The 10,986-nt window shown below is 43.6% G+C and overlaps 1 protein-coding gene across 1 annotated transcript; it reads right to left on the reverse strand.

Annotated features, from left to right (window-relative positions):
* Positions 1-1,480: 1,480 nt before the first annotated feature.
* Positions 1,481-2,440, reverse strand: LOC102818603 (olfactory receptor 1020-like). Its single transcript, XM_006875788.1, has one exon. The coding sequence runs from the start codon at positions 2,438-2,440 to the stop codon at positions 1,481-1,483; it is 960 nt and encodes a 319-aa protein (XP_006875850.1).
* Positions 2,441-10,986: the final 8,546 nt, after the last annotated feature.

Here is a 10,986-nt window from a genome sequence, read left to right on the forward strand (position 1 = left end):
AGGAGGCAATTATTCATGGAAGCAATTAGTCACACAGTCCATTGTTGTTGTTGTTAAATGTTGTTGAGTTTGTTCCGACTCATAGCAACCCTGTATAGTGTTTCTGAGGAATAGCTAGTAGGTTTGAACTGCTGAACTTTTGGTTAGCAATCCAATGATTATCTTACAGCTCCGTACCAGGACTCCCATAGCATCCTCTTACTCCTGCCTTTCCTTTCCTTGTTGCTCCCGGTAACTAGAGACCAAATGTGTGCCTTGAGTGGCCCTCTTCCAAGTTTTTAAGACCTCAGGTGCTATGCAACAAACTAAGAAGCAGACAGAGACACTAAACATGTTATTAGGCCAGTAAGCTGGGATGTCTCATAAAACTGTGGCCCTAAGCTTCCAAACCAATGTGTCTGATTGTACATAAGCAGTCACAGCAACTATTCGCTTAAACAAATTATTGTCATTGTTGTAAATATATCACTGAATTTTTGCCAATTCAACTTTTTCCAGGTGGACAATCCTGACAGCAATGGCAACTATCAGTTGTGCAACTCTACCCTTAATCCATGATGTTTGGGTCTCCCTTGATTTTAATGGGACAGCTTAGCAAACTGCAGCAGCAATAAAAGATGAGGAGGACACCTCTATATCTTGGGCATCTTTTTTGAACAGGAAGAAAGAACTCAACGACTCTCTCCCATCCCTTCAGTCAATCAGTAACAAAACAGAAACAATTGTGTTCATGTGTTGGAAGTTAAGATGAACTGCTTTGTAAAGACTTAATAAAATTTCCAGTAAAGGCTATGGTTATAGTGGAACTGAAATATATCTGATCTTAATGTGACAGCCCTGATGTTTAATACTTATTTGCTCGCTAATTGTACGACCTTTGTAATTGACTTACGTCCATTGACTCATTTATCCTTCATTTGTAAAATAGGGATAATTGTAACCATGGCTGCTTCACAACATTGAGGTGAGTACTCAATGTGATGATGGAAGTAGATGTTAGACACTGTAACGCTCTGGGTGAAGTATGGTATTGCTATTTTGCCCTTAGTGCCTTTATCTTTTCTAAAACTAGGGCAGCCCTCCTGGTGAGATCAATCTATAATGTGCTTGAAGATGCTATGGCTTCCTCGAAGAATGAACAAAATTTGTTGTGGAGGAAGTACAGCTGGAATGCTCCTTGGAAGCAAGGATGGCAAGACTTTGTCTTTCATACTTTGGCCAAGGTATCAGGAGGGACCAGAGAAGTTCCATCCTGCTTGGTAAAGTGGATAGTTAGTGAAGAAGAGGAAGACCCTCAATGAGAAAGATTGATACAGTGGCTGCATCAATGGGCTTAAACCTAAGAATGATTCTGAAGATGGCATTGGATCAGGCAGTGTTTTATTCTGTTGTCTACAGTGTTGCTATGAGTCAGAATCTATTTGACAGCACCCAACAACAACAATGCTCCTTCCTCCTTCCTACAGACACCTTATTGGGCTCAGCAGGGGAAGATGTTGGTCTGCAGCTTCCTCTGCAAGGCAGCCTTCACCTCCTTGTTTCGGAGGCTATAGATGAAGGGGTTGAGCATGGGAATTATGATGGTGTAGAAGACAGATACTACTTGGCCACTGGCATCATTAGCGGATCCATGGGGCTGGACATAGGTGAAAACGACGGTGCCATAGAAAATGGCAATAGCCAGGAAATGGGAGGCACATGTGGAGAGGGCTTTCTCGCGGCCAGCCGCTGAGCGCATCCTCCCAATGGCTACCAAGACCAAGCTGTAGGAGGTGAGGATGATTGCAGCAGGCAGCAGTGTCACCAGAGCTGAGAAGATATAGAGGATGAGTCCTGCTGTGGCTGTGTTGGCACAAGCTAAGCGCAGAAGGGGTGGGATGTCACAGAAGTAGTGTGTTACCTGATTGGGCCCGCAGAAAGGCAGAGCAAAGACATTCCCAGTTTGGATAGCAGAGTTGGCTCCACCAAATACATAGGAAGCAGCCACCAGCTGGAGACAAGTCCCTTTGGTCATAACCGTACCGTAATGGAGGGGTTGGCAGATGGCCATGAAGCGGTCATAGGCCATGGAGGCCAAGAGGAAGCTCTCAGTGGTCACATGTATCACAAAGAAGGTCAACTGGATCACACAACCCTCAAAAGAGATGGACTTGTCAGAGGTCAAAAAGTTGACCAAGAGCTTGGGTGTGACCACAGAGGAGTAACAAATATCAAGAAAAGAGAGGACACTGAGGAAGAAGTACATGGGCCTGTGCAGATGGGAGTCTGTGAAGATGAGGGCCATCATTCCCAGGTTGCCCGCCAGTGTCATGGCATAGATGAGCAGAAAGACTCCAAAGAGAAGTTCCTGTAGATCTGGATAATTGGAGAAGCCCAGCAAGATGAACTGGGTAACTGGGCTATAGTTGCCGCTGGCAAGGGCTAACTCTCCAGGCGTCATCTGCAGTTGTGACAATTGACAATCACTCAGACAATGTTACTTGAGCATGTCAACCACTGCGCAAGGTCCAGTGAAGGGGAACACCAAACAAGCGTAAGGTTCATTCTACAGGAAGTAATGGGAAACCTCAGACCATAGTGGGAAGGGCTCAGAAGACAGACCTGAATCTTAATTCTGACTTTGGTGCTAACAAATTGTGCATCCTTATAAGCTACGTCTATGAGCCTTACTTTCCTAATCTATGAAATAAAGAAAACATATCTGCTTCTCAGAGTGGCTGTGTGGTCTAAATAAAAAAAAAAGAAAAAGAAAAAAGAATGTAAAATATCTAAGTGTCTGAGACATAGTAGGTGAGGCCTCATCCCAATCTCTTATGTCTTTATACAATATATTTACAACTATATTTGGTAATTATTTCGTTCTGTCTTTTTAAAATCAAGAAATCATTGACATACCATAAAACTCACCATTTTAAAGTATACAGTTCAGCGTTTTTTAGTATATTCACAAGGCTGTGCAACTATTCACACTTATACCAGAAAGACCCCCCCCCCCAAAAAAAAAAAAAAACCTTCTCCCCATTAGCCAAAGTCCCGGTGCGGCACTACAGGATAATGCACTGGACCAAGAGGATGCTTTGAACTACAAGGTCAGTGGTTCAAACTCACCAGTCACTCCTTGGAAACCCTACACAGGGTCACTATAAGTCAGAACTGACTTGGAGACATTTTACAACAAGAACCCATTAGCAGTCGTCCTCCCACCTCCAGCCCCTGGAGCCCATTAGTCTATATACTGTCTATGGATTGACATTTTCTGAACAAGTCAGATCAATGGAATCATGCAACATGTGGCCTTTGTGTCTGACTTCTTTCACTTAACATCATGGTTTTAAGGTTTACCCATGTCTTAGCAGGTTTCAGTTAGTGCTCTCATTCTGTTTTGTATTTAAACACTTTTCAGGGCATCCCTCTTTTAGATCTTAACCATTGTGTCCTCTCAGAATCTATTGAGTTGAGTCTCACCAGGAATATCATCAGCTTGGAAATGTGTTTTCATGCTTTCTCAACTGACCTCAAGATTTTTATCCACGTGAGAACTGGAAATGGTCCAAAGTCTTTCCCTTCCATCTTATTCTTTGCTGCCCTCGCCACAGGAACTCTGGTGGTGTAACAGTTAAACACTTGACTGCTGACTAGAAGGTTAACGGTTCTAACCCACCTAGCAGCTTCCTGGAAGAAAGACCTGGTAATCTAGATTGCTATCTAGAAAACCCTTGAGGGAACTTCTACTCTGTTGTTTGGGGTCCCCATGAGTTACACTTGACTCAATGACATCCAACAACAGCCTTCTCCACTTCGAAGGTCTTGGTTACATCCTCAAAATCAATCATAGGAAAACATCACTAACCTCTTCACCCAAGTGTGGTATCACGCTGCAGAAGAACATAGAAGAACAGGCTCACCTTGGTTCCCACCTTTGTAACAGATTCAGGATATGGCAGAATGAGCACTGGACAGAGAGGATGGAGAGAGGTTTCCTAGTTCTGTCTCTGTTATCTGTTAGCTCTGTTATCATGGGCAAATCTCCTCCCTCTGAGCCTTAGAATTCTCATGAATTCAAGGTTTGGTCTGGAAAATCTCCAAGGTCTTAGCTGGTCTGAACCGTGTGCCTGTGAGTGTGTTATCCTTGAGCTTCTGGCCTGGGTATGGGTCCTGGTGCCAGTGTGGAAAGAATACTTGTACATGTGAATTTGTCTAGAGAAAGGAACTCAATACCTGATAGCAGCAGGTGATTTTAGGAGGGTCTGCCAAGGAGTACTGGTGTGGTAACATAGGATAAGGTCACTTTGAACCGTATAGTCAGCGGTTCAGACTTACCAGTCGATCCTCAGAATCCCTATAAAGGGTCACTATGAGTCAAATTTGACTTGATGGCACTTAACAACAACAACACTCCAGCTTACAATGACTCCTGGTGTGGTTCTGTAGGATCAGCATTGAACTTCGAACTACAAAGTTGGCTGTTCAAACCCATGAGTTGCTCCTATACAGGGTTGCTATCAGTTGGAACTGACTGTATGACACTTAGCCACAACAACCAAGCTCACAAGGATTATTTTGCATACCATAGCCACTCACAGCAGTAGTCACTGACAGATAGTTTGTACATATTTAGTAAGTTTTAAGTATGGACCCAAGGAGCTCTGGTAGCGTAGTGGTTACGAATCGGGCTGCGAACCTCAAGGTCAGCAGTTCGAAACTACCAGCTGTTCCGCGGGAGAAAGATGAGGCTTTCTGCTCCCATAAAGATTTACAGCCTCGGAAACCCTGTACAGGGTCGCTATGAGTTGGAACCGACTCCACGGCAGATAACAACAACAACAACAAGAAACCTCGTTAACATAAATGAGTGGACAGGAATGTAGAGAGCTTTGTTAGGGTGACGTCATAAATGAGTGGACAGGAATGTAGAGAGCTTTGTTAGGGTGACGTCATTCAATTCATTGAACTCTTTCTAAATTCATGCCCAGACTCATCTGTTAACTTGAAAAGGTACTCCTTCAATTTTGTAGAATGATTTCCAAAAAACGATTATGGGTAGTCATTAAAGTAATATCCTTTTTTAACACTTAGTTATCAAATTATTTCTTTGTGTTGTTGTTTTTAAGTGCCACTGAATCGATTACAACCCATAGTGATCCTGTATAAGGTTTCCAAGGAGCAGCTGGTGAGCTTGAACTGCCAACCTTGAGGTTCAAACTGACCTTGCAGTCCAGTGCATTACCCGCAGCACCACACCAGAACTTCTTGCTTAGTGGTGATGGTTCTGTGCCGTGGAGTTGGTTCTGACTCATAGCAACCCTGTATATCTTTATATACAGGCTGTAAATCTTTACAGTAGTTTAGAACTGCTGACTGTGAGATTAGCAGCCTGACTCGTAACCACTATGCTACCAGAGCTCCTTCCTGAGTTCTTACCAAATCTAAATATCCTTGAGTCTCTAGTTCTAAATGAGTTCCAAAATGAGTATTCATACCTTCATTTGTCTCTGATGACATAGCATCCCAACTCCATCTACACATATACAAAGAGTCACTGCCAGCATCATTTGCAGGTTGTTGTTGTTAAGTGCTGTGGAGTCGGTTCACATTTGCAGGTGGAGAGACTGAATTTACTCTCCAGCAAATGAGTTCTGCCTTTGTTCCCTATTAACTCTGTTCTTGCCTTCCTACCGCTTCTTCCCATGGTTGAACATTATGTTCCCTCCTAATTCTACAAGGAGCTCTGGAAGTGTAATGGATCACGAGCTGAGCTGCTATCTGCAAGGTCAGAAGTTTGAATCTACCACTCACTCCTCAGGAGAAAGATGAGGCTTTCTGCTCCTGCAAAGATTTACAGCCTCGGAAACCCTGCACAGGGTCGCTATGATTCAGAACCGACCCCATGGAACACCACCACCACCATCACCTAATTCTATACCACCCTTTTTCAACTCCCAGCTGGCCATTTGATTCCTTGAAAAGCTCACATATTAGTAACTCTTTTTTGTGGTGATTCTGACCAACAGTCTAACAGATGTATTCTGAGGTTCTTACTAGGGCTCCCCCACAAATCCTCTACAGCCATTCTTTAGCCTTTCCAGTCAGTCTTCCCTGACCCACTCCATGATCCTTCTGTGTCTTATTCTTTTCTGCCAGTTGACTTATATGATGGGGCTTCATAAAGTTATGGAAAATGGAATTTTCCCGTGGACTTTTTGAAACCTTCTCGTACTTCACATAGCTGTATTTGGAATTGTTTAACATGGTTTTGCTAATGTTTCTAAGGTCTTCTCTCCCCACATTGGACTTTTGCTTCCCTATCCCATGAGGACTCCTGTGAGCAGAGACTGTTTTCTGAGACTGCTGCTTTCAGAAGCCATCAGCAAGTATGAATATTTGAACAATTATGTCATTCAAAAATATTTGAGCGATGACAGTTGTTCCAAAGTACTTGAGCAATTACGGTGGTATGAAAGAATTTGAGCAATTGCAGTTGTTTGAAAGCATTTAAACAATGACAATTCCTCAAAATGGTGTAAGGCTTGGTTGGCTTCAGTCCTATCGCATCTGAAGATTTTATAAGAGAGACACGCTTAACCCTCTGAAACATGAGGGAAACTGGGTGGTGCTGACTTGCAGTAGGAACTGGGCCTTGAAGTATGAGGAAGGTTTGTGTAGGTGGAGAAGGAGAATTGCAGTGACCTGGAAATGGGACTGAATCAGCTCAGCAAACATTTACAAGGTGCACTGGAGAGAGTCAGGAAAGCTCCCGGAACCATAGTTCCTCAGTTCCTGTGAGGACTGAAGGACAATGTGTTTGATGGATTTACCACATTTCCCAGCACAGAGTTGAACTTGATAAACATTAACTTCCACCCCACCACAAGTTAGATTATGAATACACAATGAATAGGGAGTGGAAGAGAAGGCCCTGAATGCAATGGAATGTCAGGAATACTTACAGACTGATAGGTGAAAGGAGGGGGTGTGTGGTGGCAATTTCGGGGACAGAGAAGAAGGGCTGGAACGTGATAGAATTTCTAAGATGCAAATACCAACCTTAGCAACAGGGCTCCACAGCGTGATAGCCCTTCAGTGGGGACTCAAAGTCCTCTCAGCCCAGCCATGTTGGGGAGTTCTGGAACGTATTGCCACTCTAGCCTGTGTCTTTCAGGTCCTCCTCCCTAGAGCTCTCTTTGGGGTGATGACACATCCAGACCCGCTGGCAAGACACACAGCTCAGGCAAACAGAATGTGGCACTCAGAAGTGAAGTTATAGACACATCCCAGCCCTGCCCACAGTTTATAAGGCTAGCCCAACCCCTCAGGGTCCCTGGTGGCTTCAGAAGCTTAACACCCTGGGGAAGTCCTTGAGACACACCCACCCCCAAATCCTCTCCTGGGGTCCTGGAAAGTTCAGGCCTCAGGGAAGAAGAGACTATCCCTTCCAGAGTTTGGTCACTTGCTTTGGTCTTGAGGCACAGGGAAGTTACATCTCCTTAAGCAGTTGGAGGTTATGGTTCCAGGAACCTTCTTGCATCTGCCCTCAATTCTGAAGTTTGGATGAAGAAAAGGCATCTTGTCCCTTAGAAGCTTCCAGAAACCTAGGGGACAGTTTGCCCAGTTACTTTGTCTAAATACCCCAAGGAACCTTTGCTGGACACTTTAGGGCTTGAACTGGATCTGAATTCAGACCAAACAAATTGGTAACACTAAGGAGCTCAGAGGTTGGTGAGGAGAGTCTGGGTCTAGGTCCAGGAATGAGGTACATTCCTGTTCTTGTAATCTTTCATTGCTGTTGTCAAAGCTGTGTCTCAGCAGTGCCCAAGCACTGAGGGGTGTTGTGGGTCTCAGTGGGGCAGAGATTCCTGGTCTGACCCTCTCTAGGAAGTGTTCCTAGTTTTAGCTGCCAGGTAATCATCTGAGGAGGCACTGGGGGCCTTGTTAACAGAATGGATAGTTTATTTATATTAGCAATTTAAAAAAAAAAAAGATATTTTCAGAAATGAAGCTAACCTCTCAGCAAAGGAAATGCCAATGTGCATAAGAAAGAGCCTGGGGATTTGTTACCAGGAGTGAACATGCCCACTGATCACCTTGTCTTCCTCTCTGACGGCTCTGCAGGTGGGGAAGCAGCTTCCTCCCTCTCCTTTAGTCAGCTGACTGCCCTCCTGAGAGTGCGTCATGCTGGGCTCAGCTGAGGCTACTGGAGTAGGGGTGATTAGGGTTCTGTGAATCACAGTTTGTTAAGAAGCAAAGAGAATTACAGACAGTCTAGTGGGCGTTCTGCTGAGGTGTGATGAGACAGCAATACTTCTGAGTCAGGGATGGGTCATCCAACAGCGACACCAAATACCTGCTGAGGGCATCTACAGAGTCAGCAACATTACCAAAAGAGAAGAAAGTATGCATTTTGAGATTAAAAAAAGAAATTAATTAAAGAAGGCCAAGAAACTATAGGGCATCCGGATTAATACCTGAATAATTTAGGTGGAGGAGAGAGTGAGGGTCCAGATGAAGCAATTATTGGCCATAAATGGGTAATTGTTGAAGTGGTCTATTTCATTTACATTTGCACACGGTGATAATTATTTTGAAAAGCATTGAAGCATCCCAGAAAACAATTTAAAAATTCATTATAGTTCCTTATATTTAGTTTAAGAAGTTCTGGTTTGTTAAGTGCCGTCGAGCCGGTTTCGACCCATAGTGACCCTGTATAGGGTTTCTGAGGGTGTAGTAGTTTTGAACCGCTAACCTTAAGGTTTGCAGCCCGATTCATAACCACTACGCTACCAGAGTTCCTCAGGAGAAAAATGAGGCTTTCTGCTTCCATAAAGATTTACAGCCTCGGAAACCCTATGCAGGGTCGCTGTGATTTGGAATCGACTCCACGTTATACCACCACCACCACCACCACCACCACCACCACCACCATATTGAGTTTGGAGTCTTAGTGTAGCGCTGCATGTTAATGCACTGAATCCTTAAGGTCTGTTTGAACTGAAAAGTTGGCTGTTCAAGCTCACCAGCTGCTCCTCGGAAACCCTATACAGGGTCGCTATGGGTTGGAACCGACTGGACGGCTCCTGACAACAACAATATTTAGTTTACAGTTTGTTGTTGTTAAGTGTCATTGAGTCCGTTCTGACTCACAGCGGCTCTGTATAGGGTTTCCAATGAGCAAAGGAGCTTGCGGTTCAGTGCACTATTCTACAGCGCCCCCTCAGGACTTCACAGTTGAGTGGTGGGTTAAAATGAAAGGGTCATAACTTCCCAGTGTTTGTCTTACAGGAAGCAAGACTCACGGTCAAAGAAACAAGGCGGTATTACCAGGGCCATGCAGCCAACTAGCTCTAGTCTCAAAATTTAAGTCTTTTGGAGTCCAGTTTACAAATCCTTACCCAGTGCCTTCATTCTCTGAAGTGAGAAAATACCTGCTCAGTCATTTGTGATGAATGGGCTTACAGAACTTTCTGTCTTGCCCTAATAAGATCCTTGAGTACTTTACTACTTTGTTTTTTTAGGAGACATTTAAAGAAATGTTGAAAATATGGAGATTAATAAAACAAGTACCCATCTGTGCATGCTCTGACTTGATATCTATAAATGTGGATATTTTTTGTTATATATGCTATGTTATTGCTAAGTGCTGTTGAGTTGGTTTCTATTCATAGTGACCCTGTATAGGCTTTCCGAGGAGCGGCTGGTGAGTTTGAACTGCTAACCTTGCTGTTCAAATTAATGTTGCGGTTCATTGCTTATCCTACAGTGCCACACCAGGGCTCCTATGTATGCTATGGTGGTGGTGTGTCATGGAAATGGTCCCGACTCATAGGGTTTCCAAGGCTGTAAATCTTTACCAGAGCAGAAAGCCTCATGTTTCTCCCATGAAACAGCTGGTAGTTTTGAACTGCAGACCGTGAGGTTGGCAGCCTGATTTGTAACCACTATGCTACCAGAGATATATATTTTTTATTTTGAGTTTTTTCGCTGATCTTTCTTTGAAGATGTATCTTCTGTTGCTCTAGCTGTTCTAGGCTGGTCTGCTTGTTCTTTCTAGTGGGAATGTCCCACCTTAGAAGATTCTGGATGGGGCTCAGGATTCCACCTAAGGTCCTATACACTGCAAAGACTCTGCAGGAGGCCTATTTCACTACTGGGCAAGTTCTAAAACCCCTTTTAGGTATTCTAATCAGTTATAGGCTGAAGATGGGCTTACAACTTTTCTGTAATCATGTTTCCTGACATTGCTTTCAATGCCACTCAAGTGTCTACTTTACAACAGTAGGCAAGGGAAACCAATATTCATAACACAGTCAAGCATCTTAGTATTATTTCCCCTCTTCACACTATGCCTAGATCCCTGTATCCCAAAGCCCTGTTGTTCCAAGGCTGACTATGCATCACTATTTACCATGCAAACCTGTCTCAGTGTTCCCTATCTACTGTGTTCTTCCACTCCTCCCCCTTCTTGTATTGCCCTCCCCAACACGTCAACTATGATGTGCTCTACAATCACCTCCCTCCACCTTCCCCTAACCTCCCCACCCCAACCCCACTATTGTGGTTACCTTATATTCCGTTAACTTTTTCCTTCATTTAAGACAGTCTATTTTATCCTGTAATCTACCTCACCTTCTCAACACCTAGATCTCTGTTCCTATGTGTTTATCTTCTTTCACACTGTAATTGTTATTTATTTATTGACACATATAGGATGCTTTATTTGAGTTATGTGACAGTTTACACACTGTAATTATTTTGATCATAGACTGACCTCCCAGATCCTCTGGATTTGTTCTTATAGTTTTGTTCTTTTCTTGACTCTTCCATTTGTTGATTGAGTTCCAGGTGGTGCTTCCACATATGTCAATCTTTGGTTGTTGTCTGTTCTTGTTGATTTCCAGTCCACAGAAATCCCTTTAGGATGTTTTTCAGTGCAAGGTTGTCTTTGGCAAAATCCCTTAGCTCCTGTTTATACTGGAATGTTTTGATTATACC

The sequence above is a fragment of the Chrysochloris asiatica genome, unplaced genomic scaffold (assembly GCF_000296735.1).
Source record: "Chrysochloris asiatica unplaced genomic scaffold, ChrAsi1.0 scaffold00339, whole genome shotgun sequence".
NCBI lineage: Eukaryota > Metazoa > Chordata > Mammalia > Afrosoricida > Chrysochloridae > Chrysochloris > Chrysochloris asiatica.